General features: G+C 37.5%; 1 protein-coding gene across 4 annotated transcripts in view; it reads right to left on the reverse strand.

The window, feature by feature from the left end:
- The window catches only part of LOC117325082, a 51,667-nt gene extending 27,388 nt beyond the window's left edge, over positions 1–24,279 (reverse strand). For all 4 annotated transcript variants that reach the window (XR_004532130.1, XR_004532129.1, XR_004532128.1 and 1 more), the window contains exons 1-10: positions 24,221–24,279; positions 23,040–23,147; positions 22,722–22,863; positions 21,981–22,100; positions 18,730–18,959; positions 18,081–18,190; positions 17,312–17,566; positions 15,861–16,043; positions 14,643–14,920; positions 13,623–14,472 (exon numbers count right to left, since the gene is read on the reverse strand). Coding sequence is in view for 1 of the 4 variants with exons in the window: in XM_033881014.1 (XP_033736905.1) it covers positions 13,623–14,472; positions 14,643–14,920; positions 15,861–16,043; positions 17,312–17,566; positions 18,081–18,190; positions 18,730–18,959; positions 21,981–22,100; positions 22,722–22,863; positions 23,040–23,120 (2,249 nt within the window). In the remaining 3 variants the exon portion in view is untranslated. The remainder of the gene's footprint in view (positions 1–13,622; positions 14,473–14,642; positions 14,921–15,860; positions 16,044–17,311; positions 17,567–18,080; positions 18,191–18,729; positions 18,960–21,980; positions 22,101–22,721; positions 22,864–23,039; positions 23,148–24,220) is intronic.
- Between the last annotated feature and the right edge of the window lie 1,907 nt (positions 24,280–26,186).

The following is a 26,186-nucleotide window of genomic DNA, read 5'->3' on the forward strand; positions in this document are numbered from 1 at the left end:
CTCTTGTTATTACCTGTACCAGACAGTGTATTACAGTAAATGATTAAGGTATACCTGGAATCAGCTGGTCAACCTTTTAATGAAAACAGTTCCAAAATCACCTTAATTAAATAACACAATATTATGTACAAGGATATATCCTTTTCAATGTATCTAAAATATAGAAAATATGAAACAATGAATTTCTGCCAAAAAAAACCTTCATAATATAAATAATGTCTATTTGCAAGAAATTCAAAATACAAAAAAGTCCATAACATTTAAGTTATAAAAGTCCTAAATACCTTCATCAATCCAGGAGTAAATCTATTAACGTCTTACACTACATCAGGCAACACTCATCTACTCTGCCTCTTACTTTACAGAGAATCAAAATTTAATCAAAGATTCCATACTGGTAAACTTTCAAACTGTATATCAGGTGTATATTTATAGTCACAGATAAGAAACTAATAAACATCAATTGTATCTTAGTCTAAGGAATTCAAATCAAGTATGGATTGATCATCATGGTTTACATTTCATATGTTCAGATGTTTATGATTTACATATACAAGGTGAACAAACTTGTAAAGGTGTGTTAGACATTGTTAGTGCATGTGTGCAATGGTATGGTGGTGTACATGTGTTATCAATGGTATGGTGGTGTACATGTGTTATCAATGGTATGGAGGTGTACATGTGTTATCAATGGTGGTGTACATGTGTTATCAATGGTATGGTGGTGTACATGTGTTATCAATGGTATGGTGGTGTACATGTGTTATCAATGGTATGGAGGTGTACATGTGTTATCAATGGTGGTGTACATGTGTTATCAATGGTATGGTGGTGTACATGTGTTATCAATGGTATGGTGGTGTACATGTGTTATCAATGGTATGGTGGTGTACATGTGTTATCAATGGTATGGTGGTGTACATGTGTTATCAATGGTATGGTGGTGTACATGTGTTATCAATGGTGGTGTACATGTGTTATCAATGGTATGATGGTGTACATGTGTTATCAATGGTACGGTGGTGTACATGTGTTATCAATGGTATGATGGTGTACATGTGTTATCAATGGTATGGTGATGTACATGTGTTAACAATGGTATGGTGATGTACATGTTAACAATGGTATGGAGGTGTACATGTGTTATCAATGGTATGGTGGTGTATGTGTGTTATCAATGGTATGGTGGTGTACATGTGTTATCAATGATGTGGTGGTGTACATGTGTTATCAATGGTATGGTGGTGTACATGTGTTATCAATGGTATGATGGTGTACATGTGTTATCAATGGTATGGTGGTATACATGTGTTATCAATGGTATGGTGATGTACATGTTAACAATGGTATGATGGTGTACATGTGTTATCAATGGTATGGTGGTGTACATGTGTTATCAATGGTATGGTGGTGTACATGTGTTATCAATGGTATGGTGGTGTACAGTTGTTAACAATGGTACGGTGGTGTACATGTGTTATCAATGGTATGGTGGTGTACATGTGTTATCAATGGTATGGTGGTGTACATGTGTTATCAATGGTATGGAGGTGTACATGTGTTATCAATGGTATGGTGGTGTACATGTGTTATCAATGGTATGGTGGTGTACATGTGTTGACAATGGTATGGTGATGTACATGTTAACAATGGTATGGTGGTGTACATGTTATCAATGGTATGGTGGTGTACATGTGTTATCAATGGTATGGTGGTGTACATGTGTTATCAATGATGTGGTGGTGTACATGTGTTATCAATGATATAGTGGTGTACATGTGTTATCAATGATATGGTGATGTACATGTGTTATCAATGGTATGGTGGTGTACATGTGTTATCAATGGTATGGTGGTGTACATGTGTTATCAATGGTATGGTGGTGTACATGTGTTATCAATGATGTGGTGGTGTACATGTGTTATCAATGATATAGTGGTGTACATGTGTTATCAATGGTATGGTGATGTACATGTTAACAATGGTATGGTGGTGTACATGTGTTATCAATGGTATGGTGGTGTACATGTTATCAATGGTATGGTGGTGTACATGTGTTATCAATGGTATGGTGGTGTACATGTGTTATCAATGGTATGGTGATGTACATGTTAACAATGGTATGGTGGTGTACATGTGTTATCAATGATGTGGTGTACATGTGTTATCAATGGTATGGTGGTGTACATGTGTTATCAATGGTATGGTGGTGTACATGTGTTATCAATGGTGGTATACATGTGTTATCAATGATGTGGTGGTGTACATGTGTTATCAATGGTATGGTGGTGTACATGTGTTATCAATGGTATGATGGTGTACATGTGTTATCAATGGTATGATGGTGTACATGTGTTATCAATGGTATGATGGTGTACATGTGTTATCAATGGTGGTGTACATGTGTTATCAATGGTATGGTGGTGTACATGTGTTATCAATGGTATGGTGGTGTACATGTGTTATCAATGATATGGTGGTGTACATGTGTTATCAATGGTATGGTGGTATACATGTGTTATCAATGGTATGGTGGTGTACATGTGTTATCAATGATATGGTGGTGTACATGTGTTATCAATGGTATGGTGGTGTACATGTGTTATCAATGATGTGGTGGTGTACATGTGTTATCAATGGTATGGTGGTGTACATGTGTTATCAATGATATGGTGGTGTACATGTGTTATCAATGGTATGATGGTGTACATGTGTTATCAATGGTATGATGGTGTACATGTGTTATCAATGGTATGGTGGTGTACATGTGTTATCAATGATATGGTGGTGTACATGTGTTATCAATGGTATGGTGGTGTACATGTGTTATCAATGGTATGGTGGTGTACATGTGTTATCAATGATATGGTGGTGTACATGTGTTATCAATGGTATGGTGGTGTACATGTGTTATCAATGATGTGGTGGTGTACATGTGTTATCAATGGTATGGTGGTGTACATGTGTTATCAATGGTATAGTGTATGTGTGTAGTCAGTGTAATCATGGTGTACATGTGTAGTCAGTTTAATGATGATGTACATGCATAGTCAGTGTAATGATGGTGTATGTGTGTAGTCAGTGTAATGATGGTGTATGTGTGTAGTCAGTGTTATGATGGTGTATGTGTGTAGTCAGTGTAATGATGGTGTATATGTGTAGTCAGTGTAATGATGGTGTATGTGTGTAGTCAGTGTAATGATGGTATATGTGTGTAGTCAGTGTAATGATGGTGTATGTGTGTAGTCAGTGTAATTATGGTATATGTGTGTAGTCAGTGTAATGATGGTGTATGTGTATAGTCAGTGTAATGATGGTGTATGTGTGTAGTCAGTGTAATGATGGTGTATGTCTATAGTCAGTGTAATGATGGTGTATGTGTATAGTCAGTGTAATGATGGTGTATGTGTGTAGTCAGTGTAATGATGGTATATGTGTGTAGTCAGTGTAATGATGGTGTATGTGTGTAGTCAGTGTAATGATGATATATGTGTATAGTCAGTGTAATGATGGTGTATGTGTATAGTCAGTGTAATGATGGTGTATGTGTGTAGTCAGTGTAATGATGGTGTATGTGTATAGTCAGTGTAATGATGGTGTATGTGTATAGTCAGTGTAATGATGGTGTATGTGTATAGTCAGTGTAATGATGGTGTATGTGTATAGTCAGTGTAATGATGGTATATGTGTGTAGTCAGTGTAATGATGGTATATGTGTGTAGTCAGTGTAATGATGGTGTATGTGTGTAGTCAGTGTAATGATGGTATGTGTGTAGTCAGTGTAATGGTGGTGTATGTGTGTAGTCAGTGTAATGGTGGTGTATGTGTATAGTCAGTGTAATGGTGGTGTATGTAATGATGGTGTGTGTGTAGTCAGTGTAATGATGGTATATGTGTATAGTCAGAGTAATGATGGTATATGTATGTAGTCAGTGCAATGATGGTGTATGTGTGTAGTCAGTGTAATGATGATATATGTGTATAGTCAGTGTAATGATGGTGTATGTGTATAGTCAGTGTAATGATGGTGTATGTGTGTAGTCAGTGTAATGATGGTGTATGTATGTAGTCAGTGTAATGATGGTGTATGTGTGTAGTCAGTGTAATGATGGTATATGTGTGTAATCAGTGTAATTATGGTATATGTGTGTAGTCAGTGTAATGATGGTGTATGTGTGTAGTCAGTGTAATGATGGTATATGTGTGTAGTCAGTGTAATGATGGTGTATGTGTGTAGTCAGTGTAATGATGGTGTATGTGTGTAGTCAGTGTAATGATGGTATATGTGTGTAGTCAGTGTAATGATGGTGTATGTGTGTAGTCAGTGTAATGGTGGTGTATGTGTATAGTCAGTGTAATGGTGGTGTATGTAATGATGGTGTATGTGTGTAGTCAGTGTAATGGTGGTGTATGTGTATAGTCAGTGTAATGGTGGTGTATGTAATGGTGGTGTATGTGTGTAGTCAGTGTAATGATGGTGTATGTGTGTAGTCAGTGTAATGATGGTATGTGTGTAGTCAGTGTAATCATGGTGTATGTGTATAGTCAGTGTAATGATGGTGTAGGTGTGTAGTCAGTGTAATGATGGTGTAGGTGTGTAGTCAGTGTAATGATGGTATATGTGTAGTCAGTGTAATGATATGTGTGCTGTGATAAACGCTCAGTGCCAATCATAAGAAACATGTGACTTTAACAAACACTTGTAGATTATACTAATTAAGGATATGTAATCTTCAATTGCTTTTTTTAAGTTATATAACTTAAAAATAAGATGTTTTGTTTGATGCTGCTTTTAACTATTACTACAGCTGGATAAATTGTATTGTATCTCTTCTAATGAAGCTAGATTAAAACAAAGGTAACTAGAAACACTTATATTGTACCCCTAGTTCAAATGGAATGGCTCTTTTTTACAGTACATGTAGGTTTTTTGTGTTATGCTAATCATGAATTGTTACAATATGATTTTTAAGTACATGATATAAACTTTTATTTGATTACATTAACATAATCGTAGCTAATTAGATTTTAGATTATCTTTCGAAGATCCACAGGATGTGTAGATAAATAATAATAAAGAAGAAATTTGTAGATGAAATGATTTTTAAGGAGAGTGTGAATATCACAGCAAATCAACAATTTACACAGACTTCTATAATCAACATGTATGGGAGGAAAGTAATAACTCATGTTGTGATGAAGTACAGGACATCGTCAGGGTCAGTAGTCTAACACTGAAGTAGTTATACTACACTGTATATAATACAGGACGTCGTCAGGGTCAGCATGAATCATTAGAGTCAGCAACCCAACACTGAAGTAGTTATACTACACTGTATACAATACAGGACGTCGTCAGGGTCGGTAGTCTAACACTGAAGTAGTTATACTACACTGTATATAATACAGGACGTCGTCAGTCTAACACTGAAGTAGTTATACTACACTGTATATAATACAGGACATCGTCAGGGTCAGTAGTCTAACACTGAAGTAGTTATACTACACTGTATATAATACAGGACGTCGTCAGTCTAACACTGAAGTAGTTATACTACACTGTATATAATACAGGACGTCGTCAGGGTCGGTAGTCTAACACTGAAGTAGTTATACTACACTGTATATAATACAGGACGTCGTCAGGGTCAGTAGTCTAACACTGAAGTAGTTATACTACACTGTATATAATACAGGACGTCGTCAGTCTAACACTGAAGTAGTTATACTACACTGTATATAATACAGGACGTCGTCAGAGTCAGTAGTCTAACACTGAAGTAGTTATACTACACTGTATATAATACAGGACGTCGTCAGTCTAACACTGAAGTAGTTATACTACACTGTATATAATACAGGACGTCGTCAGTCTAACACTGAAGTAGTTATACTACACTGTATATAATACAGGACGTCGTCAGTCTAACACTTAAGTAGTTATACTACACTATATATAATACAGGACGTCGTCAGGGTCAGTAGTCTAACACTGAAGTAGTTATACTACACTGTATATAATACAGGACGTCGTCAGGGTCGGTAGTCTAACACTGAAGTAGTTATACTACACTGTATATAATACAGGACGTCGTCAGGGTCAGTAGTCTAACACTGAAGTAGTTATACTACACTGTATATAATACAGGACATCGTCAGGGTCAGTAGTCTAACACTGAAGTAGTTATACTACACTGTATATAATACAGGACATCGTCAGTCTAACACTGAAGTAGTTATACTACACTGTATATAATACAGGACGTCGTCAGGGTCGGTAGTCTAACACTGAAGTAGTTATACTACACTGTATATAATACAGGACGTCGTCAGGGTCGGTAGTCTAACACTGAAGTAGTTATACTACACTGTATATAATACAGGACGTCGTCAGGGTCGGTAGTCTAACACTGAAGTAGTTATACTACACTGTATATAATACAGGACGTCGTCAGTCTAACACTGAAGTAGTTATACTACACTGTATATAATACAGGACGTCGTCAGGGTCGGTAGTCTAACACTGAAGTAGTTATACTACACTGTATATAATACAGGACGTCGTCAGGGTCAGTAGTCTAACACTGAAGTAGTTATACTACACTGTATATAATACAGGACATCGTCAGTCTAACACTGAAGTAGTTATACTACACTGTATATAATACAGGACGTCGTCAGTCTAACACTGAAGTAGTTATACTACACTGTATATAATACAGGACGTCGTCAGGGTCGGTAGTCTAACACTGAAGTAGTTATACTACACTGTATATAATACAGGACGTCGTCAGGGTCAGTAGTCTAACACTGAAGTAGTTATACTACACTGTATATAATACAGGACGTCGTCAGGGTCAGTAGTCTAACACTGAAGTAGTTATACTACACTGTATATAATACAGGACGTCGTCAGTCTAACACTGAAGTAGTTATACTACACTGTATATAATACAGGACGTCGTCAGTCTAACACTTAAGTAGTTATACTACACTATATATAATACAGGACGTCGTCAGGGTCAGTAGTCTAACACTGAAGTAGTTATACTACACTGTATATAATACAGGACGTCGTCAGGGTCGGTAGTCTAACACTGAAGTAGTTATACTACACTGTATATAATACAGGACGTTGTCAGGGTCAGTAGTCTAACACTGAAGTAGTTATACTACACTGTATATAATACAGGACATCGTCAGGGTCAGTAGTCTAACACTGAAGTAGTTATACTACACTGTATATAATACAGGACGTCGTCAGGGTCGGTAGTCTAACACTGAAGTAGTTATACTACACTGTATATAATACAGGACGTCGTCAGGGTCAGTAGTCTAACACTGAAGTAGTTATACTACACTGTATATAATACAGGACATTGTCAGTCTAACACTGAAGTAGTTATACTACACTGTATATAATACAGGACGTCGTCAGTCTAACACTGAAGTAGTTATACTACACTGTATATAATACAGGACGTCGTCAGTCTAACACTGAAGTAGTTATACTACACTGTATATAATACAGGACGTCGTCAGTCTAACACTGAAGTAGTTATACTACACTGTATATAATACAGGACGTCGTCAGTCTAACACTGAAGTAGTTATACTACACTGTATATAATACAGGACGTCGTCAGTCTAACACTGAAGTAGTTATACTACACTGTATATAATACAGGACGTCGTCAGGGTCAGTAGTCTAACTGAGGTAGTTATACTACACTGTATATAATACAGGACGTCGTCAGGGTCTGTAGTCTAACACTGAAGTAGTTATACTACACTGTATATAATACAGGACGTCGTCAGGGTCGGTAGTCTAACACTGAAGTAGTTATACTACACTGTATATAATACAGGACGTCGTCAGGGTCAGTAGTCTAACACTGAAGTAGTTATACTACACTGTATATAATACAGGACGTCGTCAGGGTCAGTAGTCTAACACTGAAGTAGTTATACTACACTGTATATAATACAGGACGTCGTCAGTCTAACACTGAAGTAGTTATACTACACTGTATATAATACAGGACATCGTCAGGGTCAGTAGTCTAACACTGAAGTAGTTATACTACACTGTATATAATACAGGACGTCGTCAGTCTAACACTGAAGTAGTTATACTACACTGTATATAATACAGGACGTCGTCAGGGTCGGTAGTCTAACACTGAAGTAGTTATACTACACTGTATATAATACAGGACGTCGTCAGGGTCAGTAGTCTAACACTGAAGTAGTTATACTACACTGTATATAATACAGGACGTCGTCAGTCTAACACTGAAGTAGTTATACTACACTGTATATAATACAGGACGTTGTCAGGGTCAGTAGTCTAACACTGAAGTAGTTATACTACACTGTATATAATACAGGACGTCGTCAGGGTCGGTAGTCTAACACTGAAGTAGTTATACTACACTGTATATAATACAGGACGCCATCAGGGTCAGTAGTCTAACACTGAAGTAGTTATACTACACTGTATATAATACAGGACGTCGTCAGGGTCTGTAGTCTAACACTGAAGTAGTTATACTACACTGTATATAATATAGGACGTCGTCAGAGTCAGTAGTCTAACACTGAAGTAGTTATACTACACTGTATATAATACAGGACGTCGTCAGTCTAACACTGAAGTAGTTATACTACACTGTATATAATACAGGACATCGTCAGGGTCAGCAGTCTAACACTGAAGTAGTTATACTACACTGTATATAATACAGGACGTCGTCAGTCTAACACTGAAGTAGTTATACTACACTGTATATAATACAGGACGTCGTCAGGGTCGGTAGTCTAACACTGAAGTAGTTATACTACACTGTATATAATACAGGATGTCGTCAGGGTCAGTAGTCTAACACTGAAGTAGTTATACTACACTGTATATAATACAGGACGTCGTCAGTCTAACACTGAAGTAGTTATACTACACTGTATATAATACAGGACGTCGTCAGTCTAACACTGAAGTAGTTATACTACACTGTATATAATACAGGACGTCGTCAGTCTAACACTGAAGTAGTTATACTACACTGTATATAATACAGGACGTCGTCAGGGTCAGTAGTCTAACTGAGGTAGTTATACTACACTGTATATAATACAGGACGTCGTCAGGGTCTGTAGTCTAACACTGAAGTAGTTATACTACACTGTATATAATACAGGACGTCGTCAGGGTCGGTAGTCTAACACTGAAGTAGTTATACTACACTGTATATAATACAGGACGTCGTCAGGGTCAGTAGTCTAACACTGAAGTAGTTATACTACACTGTATATAATACAGGACGTCGTCAGGGTCAGTAGTCTAACACTGAAGTAGTTATACTACACTGTATATAATACAGGACGTCGTCAGGGTCGGTAGTCTAACACTGAAGTAGTTATACTACACTGTATATAATACAGGACGTCGTCAGTCTAACACTGAAGTAGTTATACTACACTGTATATAATACAGGACGTCGTCAGGGTCAGTAGTCTAACACTGAAGTAGTTATACTACACTGTATATAATACAGGACGTCGTCAGGGTCAGTAGTCTAACACTGAAGTAGTTATACTACACTGTATATAATACAGGACGTCGTCAGGGTCAGTAGTCTAACACTGAAGTAGTTATACTACACTATATATAATACAGGACATCGTCAGGGTCAGTAGTCTAACACTGAAGTAGTTATACTACACTGTATACAATACAGGACGTCGTCAGGGTCGGTAGTCTAACACTGAAGTAGTTATACTACACTGTATATAATACAGGACATCGTCAGGGTCAGTAGTCTAACACTGAAGTAGTTATACTACACTGTATATAATACAGGACGTCGCCAGTCTAACACTGAAGTAGTTATACTACACTGTATATAATACAGGACGTCGTCAGGGTCTGTAGTCTAACACTGAAGTAGTTATACTACACTGTATATAATACAGGACGTCGTCAGGGTCAGTAGTCTAACACTGAAGTCGTTATACTACACTGTATATAATACAGGACGTCGTCAGGGTCAGTAGTCTAACACTGAAGTAGTTATACTACACTGTATATAATACAGGACGTCGTCAGTCTAACACTGAAGTAGTTATACTACACTGTATATAATACAGGACGTCGTCAGGGTCGGTAGTCTAACACTGAAGTAGTTATACTACACTGTATATAATACAGGACGTCATCAGGGTCAGTAGTCTAACACTGAAGTAGTTATACTACACTGTATATAATACAGGACGTCGTCAGGGTCAGTAGTCTAACACTGAAGTAGTTATACTACACTGTATATAATACAGGACGTCGTCAGTCTAACACTGAGGTAGTTATACTACACTGTATATAATACAGGACGTCGTCAGTCTAACACTGAAGTAGTTATACTACACTGTATATAATACAGGACGTCGTCAGGGTCAGTAGTCTAACACTGAAGTAGTTATACTACACTGTATATAATACAGGACGTCGTCAGTCTAACACTGAGGTAGTTATACTACACTGTATATAATACAGGACGTCGTCAGGGTCTGTAGTCTAACACTGAAGTAGTTATACTACACTGTATATAATACAGGACGTCGTCAGGGTCAGTAGTCTAACACTGAAGTAGTTATACTACACTGTATATAATACAGGACGTCGTCAGGGTCGGTAGTCTAACACTGAAGTAGTTATACTACACTGTATATAATACAGGACGTCGTCAGGGTCGGTAGTCTAACACTGAAGTAGTTATACTACACTGTATATAATACAGGACGTCGTCAGGGTCGGTAGTCTAACACTGAAGTAGTTATACTACACTGTATATAATACAGGACGTCGTCAGGGTCGGTAGTCTAACACTGAAGTAGTTATATACTACACTGTATATAATACAGGACGTCGTCAGGGTCAGTAGTCTAACACTGAGGTAGTTATACTACACTGTATATAATACAGGACGTCGTCAGGGTCGGTAGTCTAACACTGAAGTAGTTATACTACACTGTATATAATACAGAACGTCGTCAGTCTAACACTGAAGTAGTTATACTACGCTGTATATAATACAGGACGTCGTCAGGGTCGGTAGTCTAACACTGAAGTAGTTATACTACACTGTATATAATACAGGACGTCGTCAGGGTCAGTAGTCTAACACTGAAGTAGTTATACTACACTGTATATAATACAGGACGTCGTCAGGGTCAGTAGTCTAACACTGAAGTAGTTATACTACACTGTATATAATACAGGACGTCATCAGTCTAACACTGAAGTAGTTATACTACACTGTATATAATACAGGACGTCGTCAGTCTAACACTGAAGTAGTTATACTACACTGTATATAATACAGGACGTCGTCAGGGTCAGTAGCCTAACACTGAAGTAGTTATACTACACTGTATATAATACAGGACGACGTCAGGGTCGGTAGTCTAACACTGAAGTAGTTATACTACACTGTATATAATACAGGACGTCGTCAGGGTCAGTAGTCCAACACTGAAGTAGTTATACTACACTGTATATAATACAGGACGTCGTCAGGGTCAGTAGTCCAACACTGAAGTAGTTATACTACACTGTATATAATACAGGACGTCGTCAGGGTCAGTAGTCTAACACTGAAGTAGTTATACTACACTGTATATAATACAGGACGTCGTCAGGGTCAGTAGTCTAACTGAGGTAGTTATACTACACTGTATATAATACAGGACGTCGTCAGTCTAACACTGAGGTAGTTATACTACACTGTATATAATACAGGACGTCGTCAGTCTAACACTGAAGTAGTTATACTACACTGTATATAATACAGGACGTCGTCAGTCTAACACTGAAGTAGTTATACTACACTGTATATAATACAGGACGTCGTCAGGGTCAGTAGTCTAACACTGAAGTAGTTATACTACACTGTATATTATACAGGACGTCGTCAGGGTCGGTAGTCTAACACTGAAGTAGTTATACTACACTGTATATAATACAGGACGTCGTCAGAGTCAGTAGTCTAACACTGAAGTAGTTATACTACACTGTATATAATACAGGACATCGTCAGTCTAACACTGAAGTAGTTATACTACACTGTATATAATACAGGACGTCGTCAGTCTAACACTGAAGTAGTTATACTACACTGTATATAATACAGGACATCGTCAGGGTCGGTAGTCTAACACTGAAGTAGTTATACTACACTGTATATAATACAGGACGTCGTCAGGGTCGGTAGTCTAACACTGAAGTAGTTATACTACACTGTATATAATACAGGACGTCGTCAGGGTCAGTAGTCTAACTGAAGTAGTTATACTACACTGTATATAATACAGGACGTCGTCAGGGTCAGTAGTCTAACACTGAAGTAGTTATACTACACTGTATATAATACAGGACGTCGTCAGGGTCAGTAGTCTAACACTGAAGTAGTTATACTACACTGTATATTATACAGGACGTCGTCAGGGTCGGTAGTCTAACACTGAAGTAGTTATACTACACTGTATATAATACAGGACGTCGTCAGAGTCAGTAGTCTAACACTTAAGTAGTTATACTACACTGTATATAATACAGGACATCGTCAGTCTAACACTGAAGTAGTTATACTACACTGTATATAATACAGGACGTCGTCAGTCTAACACTGAAGTAGTTATACTACACTGTATATAATACAGGACGTCGTCAGTCTAACACTGAAGTAGTTATACTACACTGTATATAATACAGGACGTCGTCAGGGTCAGTAGTCCAACACTGAAGTACAGTAGTTATACTTTTTTTATAAATTGTCTATTATCTGACTGAAGCAAAATTTCACTGGATCAAGTTAAAAATTCTATAAGTAAATATATCAAATGATAGCCCAATCCTGAATTCACAACACATGGTTACTTCTTTCAGATGACAACACCAGACACAAACACAGCTTATATATGCAGAGGCACATAACACAACAGTACGTATTAATGGCAGTTGTCACTCGCGACCAAACAAAGGCATTATCCAAAACAAAATACAGAGGGAGGCCACAACTACACATCTTAAAACATTTCTATCAAAGTAACTCCTCGGAACAAATAATCACCCTCGGGAAAGTTCACTGAATATGGAAGCTGCATTAACATGACTACTGGAAAAATAATAAACATAAACAATTAAAATGAAACAAATTCATGCTTCTAAGAAATTTATTTGAATTTTAATCAAATACTTCTATTGTTGTGCCAAAAGTGAAAATGATGAAAACAATTCATTGTAAATAGCGCATTCAGTATATATCTGACTGAAAATTGGCTCCTAAAAAAAAGTTAAATATTCAGAAGGTATGAAAGTATTACCAACAAAACAGTATAACTTTCACCATACACGGTACAATTCATCAGTATATCCTGAGATATACATTGTATTATTATACATCTGATCAGTACTATTGACAGTACGAACGAATAAATTGTTAAATTTTCGAGGCAATCTGCATATATATGATTTTACATTGCCTTCAAAAATGCAAACCAATCAGTAAGGATACATGAAGTAATACAGCTACAGCTACTATAACTACCTGAATAGCTATAATCATTGTTACCTTCTGCCGGGAAGTTGTGACTGTTGGTCCAATACCACGCCCCTAGTGTTTTCTGATTGGCTCCTTGTCCGGATCTCCTTGCCAACAGAACGTGGTGACAGCTGGGACTTCACTAAGATTGCTGGTTCGTAAGTGTGTTTTTGTTCATTCCTCGACTCTGGAGGTAGGCCACTACACACGACATCCTTGGGCACCCAGATGTAGACACGATTAAGAATCGTCTCTGTAAACTTCATCAAGGCATAACACCCAGACAGAGTTTTTAATCGAGGATCTGTTATCTGTAGCTCACTGCTGTTTAACACCAGGTTCAGTGTGTGGTGACTGAATCGGAGCGTAACTGGCATCAAATGTTGGTTGATTATGTCAAATCGCAACAGTTCCATACACTTTCTGTACATATTAATTAGAGTGGAGAGGCGTGGATTCTGAGCAGACGGAGAAACTTTACGATACTCCATTAGAACTTTTTCCACACCTGGACATTCCAAAAGCACTGCAAACAGTTTTGTGAGATTTTTACATATGATTTTTGCTACACTTTCAGTGTCTGCTGTCCATGGTTCATAATAAGATACTGTCAGTTTCCAAGCACTAAACAGACAGTTCTCAGCAATGTCCAGTTGTTTGGACATGGTGCTGAGTTGGTCTAGTCCAGACAAGTCTGTAGGATCTATCACGGGTATTTCTGTCTCTGCAAATGCAATCTTTCCTGCGGTGAGGCCTTGAAACATATCCTGCTGATCATCCAAGAAGCTGGTCTCACTCTCCTGTGTTGTGTTCAAGTTTCCATCTGGCACTTCAAACTGAATCTTCTTTCTGTCTCTGACAGATCTAGCTGATTTCTCTTCTGAAATCATACAACACATTCTACATTAAAACTCAAAGCCATGCATAATCTTGCAGATTTTTTTTTTTTAGCATGAAAGTATATGTAGTGCATTTTATGTAAGTTCTAGGATTTTAGGTCTAATAATTATAAGATAATTTTTACAAAATGTCTGTATAAACATATCCTACCTCTAGCAGACGGCATTCCATATGCATCTGCCAGTGTCAGAGCCAGATTCTCGTTGTTTGCCATGTTCTTCAAATGTTTGGAGGAAAACAGGACAAAATCTCTCATCAATGTCAAACAGGTCATGTCTGTTGGCAGCTGAGCTATGGTTACCATGAAACCATCAGAAAAGAGGATTATGGGAAGACTGGGATGTGTAGAAACAGAAAATCTCTGTCTCATTGGATCATCGTTTGTGTTTGGCTGGTGGATGGGTGAAGACTGTGGATCATCTCTCTTGCTGTAAAACAGAATATAAACATTATTTCTACTACAACATACATTATGCTGCTCCCAGCAGATGCAGATGCATCAATATATCAACAGTTAAAATTTTAAAAATATCTTTTTATTATCAATACATACAAATGTTCCATAATACTTTAAGTTCATCCCTTTCTGCCCCTGAAAAAATACGGAAAATCAAAAAGGAAATGTTCTATGATTTATTGAGGCATGAAAGCTTCCTTACACAAAGTACTGTGAAAACTACAAACTTATATGATAAACCTTTATTGGCAAGCAATTTTCAACTATTACATTTGTGTAAAGATTTCCAAGATTGATATACCCCACCCACAGCCAATGTATTGATGATATATCAATACATGTATCACTTATATCACTCACAAACTTACAGAAGTAACACATCACCAAACAACAAAATGAAAAAAAAAATTAAAAAGCATCATTCATTGGATGTTCTATGCACTGACGAAAAGCCTGACAACTGATGGAATAGCAAAATAGCTGATTCCCATTTGGCGCAAAACGCTGTCCCCCACAGGAAGGTTCAACAATAGCATCATCTATTCATTCCCTTTCCATGAGATATTTTAAACATTTTAAGCTTCCAATTCACATATTGTTTGGATTTGAACCATTGTTTATAAAAATAAATTCACAAAAAGTAAACATTAGAATAAAATATGTGTGCCAAATCAGGGCCTGACCTTCGACTGTCAACAATGTATTCCTACTCACAAGACCAAAGTTTACCAAAGTGTAAATATTAATTTTGTTGGTAATGCCAAATAGATAATAAACAATGGAAATGGAAATATTGCTTGATAAAACTGATAATATCCTGGTGAAATTCTTTATATAATGTAAATGAATTATGTGCATATGAAAATAACACTGAAATTCTTTAAAAACTGAATGACATACATTATACATACCTGATATATTGACATGGATGAAGAGGGAGAAAGTTGGCAGGGCCTAATTCTATGGATTGTCCAAAAGTCCTGATGAACATTGGCTCCCCAAGTCGACTGAGGAGGCACACACCACCACTATTCATAATACAGGCTAGGAACAAGTCATCATAGGTCCAAGTCATCTCACGTAACCAGTACATACTGCAATAATGAATGTAGCTATAGCCTCCTTAGGCACTCCTTTAATACCCAGTAGACCCTTTATAGTTATTAAATATCAAATCCTTTATTTATCATGAGCAATTACATCTCATTGATATAACAATACAAGAGGCCCAGAGGGCCTGTATCGCTCACCTGGATTTCATGAGATATGAAACAAGAATGATGATTAAGTATATTTGTCACTGGTATTGCTATGTCAATATATCATAGGCATTTTATATGGGTACGTGAGGTTTTCATGCCAAAAAATGCATTAATCCATGAAATGAAATTGACATTTGGCGCAACCCCATAGTGTTGCTACCACACAAATGTGAGCGATATCCATTGCTTAGTTTCAGAAAAGAAGTTGTTTAAACCAATTGACCCCTTTTGACCCCGCCCTCTGCACCCCGGGGGTCAGTTCCTTTACTTAATGAAATTTTGAATCCCTACCCAAAAGAATGCTACCAGTCAAATATGAGCTGTTTCAGAGAAGAAGTTGTTCATATCAATTTAGCCAAATTGACCCCTCTTGGCCCCGCCCCTCAGGCCCCAGGGAGGTCAGCCCCACCATTTGTAAAATTTTGAAGCCCCACCCCATAGTGATGCTACCAGGCAAATATGGGAATATCCATTGCTCGGATTAAGAGAAGTCGTTTATATGAATACAGCCAAATACACCACATTTGGCCCTGCCCCTCAGGCCCCTGGGGGGTCAGCCCAATCATTTGTACAATTCTGAATCCCCACCGCATAGTGATGCTACCAGGTAAATATGAGCAATATCCTTTGCTTAGTTTCAGAGAAGAAGTCGTTTATATTAATAGAGCCAAATTGACCCCTTTTGGCCCCGCCCCTCAGACCCCTGGGGGGTCAGCCCCACCATTTGTACAATTTGGACTTCCCACCCCATAGGGATGCTTCTGACCAAATTTGGTCAAATTCTGATTTGTGGTTATGAAGAAGAAGTCGATTGTTGACGGACGGACGACGGACGCCACAGTATGGCATAAGCTCACCTTGGTCCTTCGGACCAGGTGAGCTAACAATGTACATTCAAGGTCAGATTCATGAGAAATACACTTAACATAAGTAATTATACAATCAAAATAGCACATGATCAACAATATGTTGATATACCACACACTTCAAAGAACAAAGAAGTAGATAAAAAATCTTCAAAATATACATTTAAAAATACAAATTAGCCTCTTTTTAGCTTTCAACAACTATGAAAAGAAAATCAACATTAGTCAGCTTACCTTCCCATCTTAGAATAACGATCTCTGACCCCACATCCCTTCATCTCGGACACCATGACAGTGTCTGTGAGGGGAGATACAAACAACATGCTACTGTGGCCTGGTGTGTTCTGGTTAGCTGCTACCGCCACTACCTGACCATTGTTAGCATAACAGTTGACATAAGCTCCTCTGGACTGAATTGGCTCATATGAGGGATGGATGTGTTTGAAAGGGTACTGGATCACAGTCCATTCCACCTGGAATGGTGCTGACCTGTAAAAAAAAGTGAGATACACAATGGAGCATAAATACATACACAATGGAGCATAAATACATACAGACAAATCGTAACAGCTAAATATATATCTGACAATGGCAGTGTCAGTGGATACAGATATCTGATAATGGCAGTGAACAATGGATACAGATATCTGATAATGACAGTGTGTAGTGGATACAGACATCTGATCATGGTAGTGTACAGTGGATACAGATATCTGATAATGACAGTGTGTAGTGGATACAGATATCTGATCATGGTAGAGTACAGTGGATACAGATATCTGATAATGACCGTGTGTAGTGGATACAGATATCTGATCATGGTAGAGTACAGTGGATACAATGTGTAAAACAATATGTCTGGGATAAGAAATATTTGATTTAAAAATCGAGAATTTTAATCTGTCTGTTTTGACATAAAACAAATTATTAAGATTTTAAATGAATATGATGCCAACGAAGTCTACCTTTAATGTTAGGATAAGAGAACTGTTTATAAGCTTACTTGCTGGAGTAGAAATCAGCAGCTGTACCAAACCGCAGCAGAAGGGAGACGATACACAGGCTCTGTTCCTTATTATACACCACTGACATCTGACAGCAGTTCCCCAGACTCTGTAAGTAAAACATATACCTGGGTATTCCCTGTTTAAGTGTAATTTAAGAATAATCCTGAAACAATATGTGCATAATTTCACAAGCCCAACTAGAATTTTGTCATGATTAGAGAAAATTCAAACTATTACTACAAAACTTGAAGTTGGGCTAGCAGATTATTTTTTTTTCAAAATCAGACAAATAATTTAGATATGAAATTGCATTGTCGTGAATACCTATCATTGCTTTGAAGATTAACATATTTATAAATCTGCAAATATGCCCCAGCCCACAAATAGCTATTTCTCTATGTTTTGCAGAATTATCAATTTTCACTTAAACGTATGCTAACTTTGGTTCACAAAGCCCTTCCCAAACTTAAAAACTAGGGGAGGGAGCTTATTAAAGGATAATAAATATGTTAATTCTCTCCTCATCATACCACAAGTTCACAATAACCACAAGGTAGCCTGAATTGGAAGAAGATTCCATCCACATTTGTATGTCAAAGAGTTCACAACAGGTCAAAACTTACTATGAAGCACCCAGTGATTTACCTCATGGTTAAAAAACACAGCATCTATAGAACACTCAGCACATTCTAGACAAGATGCTGGAATATCTATGTTGTTTGGAATAGCAACTTTGTTCCATGACCCCTGGACTTCTGGAAGTTTGGACTCCAAGATATCTTCACTCTGTTCGGTCTTCCAGACAAAAACATTCTGTGTTCCAATGACTAGTAGAAAGTACTGACAGTCTACTGAGGCAAACAGTCTGCATGGCTCTGTAAGAAAGGCATGTTACTGGTGACATGGCACTGCAAGTGACAGAATTCCTATCACATAAGGACTAATCAGAACTGTAACAAGTGCAAGAAGTTTTATTGATATCAGATTAAAAATGAAATTTGTAGAGCAAAGCTGTCAAAATTATGTGATGGTTGAGCACAAGCATTTGGCGACTTATAACCATCTTATTTACGATGAGGTTGGTAAAGCAGGGATATAAAGACTACATAAAATATATATAGAGAGGCAGATTCCTATATACTCTTCATGGCCTGCTCTGTTGTGAGGGGATAACAACCTGATCTAGCTGATCTCCCCTCATGGGATACCCACCACATTGAATCTATACTGTGTATTAGTTTGATATCAGCATGACATGACCATCTGCCTATTAAACAATGTATTGTTTTCTATCATTTAAAAGCTATCACTAGTCATAATTAGTAAATCAGATATCTTAATGAGCCTAAAATCAAAATGTGCATAATAAACCAAATTTGATAGAATTCTAACCAATCAATAAATTTGATAGAATTCTAACCAACAAACATATGAAAAGTTCACTGGTTTTGTTTTCTTCTTAGAAATTAATTCAATACCAGTAGTTTCTAATGCTTAATAAAACAAATGTGAACAAGAATGATGATTAAGTATATTTGTCACTGGTATTGCTATGTCAATATATCATAGGCATTTTATATGGGTACGTGAGGATTTGATGTCAAAAAATGCATTAATCCATGAAATAAAATTAACTTTTGGCACAACCTCATAGGGATGCTACCACACAAATGTGAGTGATATCCATTGCTTAGTTTCAGAAAAGAAGTTGTTTAAACCAATTAACCCCTTTTGACCCCGCCTTCTGCACCCCGGGGGGAGTGGGGGTCAGTTCCTTCCTTTATATAATTTTGAATCCCTACCCAAAAGGATGTTACCAGGCAAATATGAGCGATATATCTTGCTTAGTTTCAGAGAAGAAGTTGTTCATATCAATTCAGCCAAATTGACCCCTCTTGGCCCCGCCCCTCAGGCCCCCGGGGGGTCAGCCTCACCATTTGTACAATTTTGAATGCCCACCCAATAGTGATGCTACCAGGCAAATATGAGCAATATCCATTGCTTGGTTTCAGAGAAGAAGTCGCTAATATCAATATAGCCCAATTGACCACATTTGGCCCCGCCCCTCAGGCCCCCGGGGGGTCAGCTCCATCATTTGTACAATTTTTAATCCCCACCCCATAGTGATGCTACTAGGCAAATATGAGTGATATCCATTGCTTAGTTTCAGAAAAGAAGTTGTTTAAACCAATTGACCCCTTTTGACCCCGCCTTCTGCACCCCGGGGGGATTGGGGGTCAGTTCCTTCCTTTATAAAATTTTGAATCCCTACCCAAAAGGATGTTACCAGGCAAATATGAGCGATATATCTTGCTTAGTTTCAGAGAAGAAGTTGTTCATATCAATTCAGCCAAATTGACCCCTCTTGGCCCCGCCCCTCAGGCCCCCAGGGGGTCAGCCTCACCATTTGTACAATTTTGAATGCCCACCCAATAGTGATGCTACCAGGCAAATATGAGCAATATCCATTGCTTGGTTTCAGAGAAGAAGTCGCTAATATCAATATAGCCCAATTGACCACATTTGGCCCCGCCCCTCAGGCCCCCGGGGGGTCAGCTCCATCATTTGTACAATTTTTAATCCCCACCCCATAGTGATGCTACTAGGCAAATATGAGCGATATCCATCGCTTGGTTTCAGAGAAGAAGTCGTTTATATTAAGAGAGCCAAATTGACCCCTTTTGGCCCCGCCGCTCAGACCCCTTGGGGGTCAGCCCCACCATTTGTACAATTTTGAATCCCCACTCCATAGGGATGCTACCAGGTAAATATGAGTGATATCCATAGCTTAGTTTCAGAGCAGAAGTCGTTTATATTAATTCTGTAAAACTGACCCATTTTGGCCCCGCCCCTCAGACCCCAGGGGGTCAGCCCCGTCATTTGTACAATTTCAAATTCCTACCCCAAGGTGATGCTACCAGTAAAATATGAGAGATATCCATTGTTTGGTTCCAGAGAAGAAGTCAATTATATGAATATAGCCCGATTGACCACATTTGGCCCCGCCCCTCAGGCCCATGGGGGGTCAGTCCCATCATTTGTACAATTTTAAATCCCAACCCCATAGTGATGCTACCAGGCAAATATGAGTGACAGGCATTGCTCGGTTTCAGAGAAGAAGTCGTTTATATCAAAATAGCCAAATTGACCACATTCGGCCCCACCCCTCAGGCCCCTGGGGGGTCAGCCCCATCATTTGTACAATTTTGAATCCCCACCCCATAATGATGCTACCAGGTAAATGTGAGCGATAGCCATTGCTTGGTTTCAGAGAAGAAGTCGTTTATATCAATATAGCCAGATTGACCACATTTGGCCCCGCCCCTCAGGCCCCTGGGGGGTCAGCCCCATCATTTGTACAATTTTGAATCCCCACCCCATAGTGATGCTACCAGGCAAATATGAGTGATAGCCATTGCTTGGTTTCAGAGAAGAAGTCATTTATATCAATAGCGCAAAAATGACCCCTTTTGGCCCCGCCCCAGAGGCCCCCAGGGGGTCAGCCCCATCATTTGTACAATTCTGAGTCCCCTACCCATAGGGATGCTTCTGACCAAATTTGGTCAAATTCTGATGTGTGGTTATGAAGAAGAAGTCAATTGTTGACGGACGGACGGACGACGGACGACAGACGGACGGACGGACGGACGACGGACGACGGACGCAACGGTATGGCATAAGCTCACCTTGGTCCTTCGGACCAGGTGAGCTAATAAATGATTTCTTTGTTTTCTTTATCATTTTTCATTGGGGAAAAGTCTTTGATGCTTTGATTTCCCCTTACTTCGACTCTACAGTGAATCATATAGATAATCTTAGTTGATAGACGAAATAAACTTTACCTTGGGTTATATCTATGTTTAAGTAAATTTGATAGTGAATTGAAATTGCTGTACCTTGTTGAAGTTCCTCAGATGAAACTATGCCAGCAAGGCCACGGATGGTCTTGAGAATGTCTCTGTCTTTGTGCCAAAAGAATATGTCACCATGGTGAGTCAGTCCAATCAAATAAGCCCCTGTAATTAAGGTGATCTAGACTTTATTTTACAATTTTTAAATCAAGGAATGATCCATAGATTTGAAATTGATATGCCAGAACAGGTAAGAATATATCATAATTAATATATATAGCTTAGAAACACAAATGACGAAGGAAGACAACTTTTTGACTCGTGACCAGGCCTCGAACTCACGATCTACGGCACCCAATCGCCTGGCCAGAAATACCTGCAGCCTATACCGCTGCACCACATCGGCGTTCTAAAAAAAGAATGTTTCAATGGCGCAGTGATGGTCGGCCCGATACCCTGACATGATCATTGTGGAAGTCGTCTATAAGATGATATGAATACCTGGATCGCAATGTATTTACATACATGGATACGAATTGTACATATATCATATATATTTCTCTCGGTACAACTACGACAGGAAATTCAAATCTATATCTTCGGATCATTATGATTGCATTGTAAATCTTTTTAAAATACAAAGTGTATATGTTTTCAAACAATTATTTCAGCTAATTAAGCACAGAAGAGCTTTTATCGTCAAATATTTCTCAACTCCTGAAAGTTTATTTTCCCAAATCCATCCAATTTCTCCCAACAGAATATTTGGACCTGTTCAGTACTAACCATCTCTTGTAGTTCCAACACATATTGTGCTGTCCACTAATGTAGACAATCTTGGTACTTTCTTCTTTGTTTTTCCTGATGGTACATAGAGTACACTGATTCTGTGGAACTCATTATCTAGCATAAACAAACTCTCGTGCTCCTGAAGGAAAAAGAGGAACAGTTTATTTGGTACTATTATTGCTTTCAAAGATCACTCAAAACTAGCAAGACTATAACAGATTTAGGTAATTCAATTATATCAACTAAAACATTATGTATTCTTTATCATGGTATGAAAAATCAATTCCAACAGTGGTTACTGATAAACAGACTCACCTGTCCAATCCATTGTATTTTAGGCCAAGGCTTATTACGCTTTATGCTACTTGAGGCTAATACCTCAAGTTTGATATCCATCTTTCCCTTTTCTCAGAAATGGGCATTCTGAAAAAAAAAACAATTTGATTATCATTTAAAGTCTACAAGCTTTAAATATTTTCTGAACATGACTGTGTGCATTCTACTAGTAACTTTCAAAAAGTACCAGATCTAGACATTGTTAACAGACCTCCTGGTACTTTTTTGACAATTCATATTGGATCCCACATTGGAAAAGCCAAAGGTTATCCTATACATTTCCAGTACTCAACTAGCATTCAAACCCAAATCTGCAGTGACGAGTGTGATAATCTGCGAGTCAAGATCTACCAATTGTAACTGATCAGCCAACCGTAATCCAACACTATATACCAGCCACTCTGATGTACTTTTCACAGTGACACTAGCAATAATGTATGTAGTTGACAACCTAAATCTATGAACTTCTCAACTAGCAGGTGCCTTAAGCTTTTGATATAAGCAGGACACAGAAACTATTTCCATACAACAAAACAGAACATGTAGAGAACAAATCTATGAACTTCTCAACTAGCAGGTGCCTTAAGCTTTTGATATTAACAGGACACAGAAACTATTTCCATACAACAAAACAGAACATGTAGAGAATAATGATCAAATCACAACATTGAGGCCCAAGAATTGGAAGGAAATCTCATAAATTCAGAAAAAAATGATTTTTGTTTGAAAGGCTAATTGATGGATGCTAGTATTGATACTCACTCTAGGCCCATATCAACAATATTACAATTTGAATACAGATTTGACCAAGTGATAACAATTATTTGATAAAACCCTGTAACACTAGGTCATAAAAAAACTTGGCCTGCATACTACAACAGTATACTCCGAATCAAGTATCACAAATAAAAGTATTTGTGCCGGCTTTACACAATTCCACAGCATTCAGATTTATATTTACAAGTGACATGCATCACATTGCAGTGTAACTGAAAGTGAATGTTTACGGTGTACTGCATCAAATCGGATCAGAAATTGACGGGTCCTTAGCCGAAGTTGCACAGATGTTTCAAGTTCATAAAGTTATGGTGCGGCATGGTTTCTTTATAAAATGAAATATAGCTAGGGAATGGTAAGAAATGAAATGAGTGATTACTCACAAATCCCAATGTTATTCTCTCACATCGTGTCGGTTCTTGTTCTAAACAGCCGCCATAACACAAACACAGAGGAGAACTACAAAGAAGGGGAGTAACTCAGTTATAACCAAAGTCAGACAAGGCTTGGTTTGACGCGGCTCTCGTCATTATGTTGACAAGTCATCTTTTTTTTGATTTTATGAGGATGTTTATCAACAAAAGAACACGCATATGTTGTGAATAGTGACAAGAAAAAACATCCGTATTTAAATAGAATTTGACAAGTTAATTTAAATTTTATTGATTAATAATAATATATAATCTGTTTAAAGCTCCAACCGGTTTCGGAAACAATGAAATTGTGAAAAAAAAAAATGAAAATTTCTGAAATGTGGAAATTTTCTCTAACTGCTAAAGGTATAAACGGTTTTGTGTGTCATTATTTTTCAGCTCTATACTTTCGGAGACGGAATGCCCCCTTAACGACTTTACGTACATTCTTAAATCAGTACTGTCAATAGGGCTATCATCTATGGCGCTGGAAGGATGCCATAATTAAAAATCGAATTTTGTCTAGGCAAAATTCGATTTCTTCCTAGGCAAAATTCGAATATTGCCTAGGCTGAAATATTTTTGCCTAAGCAATATTCGATTTTTGCCTAGGCAGAAATAATTTTGTCAAGGCAATATTTTATTTTTGCCTAGGCAAAATTATTTAATTATGACATCCTTCCCGCGCCATAATCATCTAGTTTTTAAATATTTCATCTTATGTAGGCTATGACACACTTTCCAACAATTTTTCCAATCCGGTTTTCCTTATTTACATTCAAATCAGTCAATATTTGATATTTCCAGTCTTATGTTTTAAAGGGACAATAGTTTTGTAATCAAATTCCATCCCGGTGCGTGATTGCTGTAACTACGTACATGTGTACCTTTATTGATCCAAGGGTACTACCCTCTTCAAATGAATACTGTTTCTTTTCTTTTTTTCTTCTTTTTTCCTTCTTTTTTTTTTCTCGGAAAAAAATAACAAAGATGACACCATTGGTTGTGTACCCCAAACAGATACCGAATCTTTATTACTTAAAAGTCGAGCATGTTTATTTGTAACATGAGTTCTGAAGGGCGTACGTGTTCTCCCTTGTTCAAATTAATTTGGCAATATAATGTGTTTAAAGTATGTTTGCTGTTGTTTTTCTTCGATGCGTCGCTTGCATTACCGTACGATACTTTCAATATTACATCGGAGTTGTATGACAGTTCTTTCTTACACACAAATCTTATCAAACCTTCATTTTTCTTCTATTTTTATCTCTTTCTGTCTATTCTTGAAATTACAGAGCTAATGAATATCAAAATCTTACGTTATCTGTGTAGGTATATAAAAGTTTGGATTTTAAAAAAGTTGATATGTCCTGATTGACACACTGAATATTTGAATTGTTGAATGTTGTATAGTATCTTTTCTCTAAAAAACATATATCTTTTAAGATAATTAAACAATAAATTAGGAAGTAAAAGTAAAATTATAAGTGTCTGTTTCCTATTAATTTAACATGTACTTGTTACATGCGAATCCGCCTCTTATTGTCACTGGTTATACAATGGACATAACATGTACACTACCTGTGATACATAACATTGGTCAATAGTTCAGGATCTACCTGCACTCTTTACCTACAAAGTAACTTGAGGTCAAACACAGACAAACAACTGAAGATGTTTCTAAATCTATTGTGAAAAAAAACCTGCGAACGTCATTCACCATGGCAACACAGCACATGTGAATGAAATGTGATAATTTTTGACCTCCTCCACCTGCGTTCAAGATCTTTCTCCGTTTGCACTCCTCTCTGACATTTCTCCTTCAAATTGTTGAAGTTGGCCAGTACCATGTATTTGTAATGTCCGGTATTTAAATAAATTAATAAATTAATATATCTGATATACATATTATATATCATTATATTTTAGATAGTTT

This window comes from Pecten maximus, chromosome 4 (assembly GCF_902652985.1).
Source record: "Pecten maximus chromosome 4, xPecMax1.1, whole genome shotgun sequence".
NCBI lineage: Eukaryota > Metazoa > Mollusca > Bivalvia > Pectinida > Pectinidae > Pecten > Pecten maximus.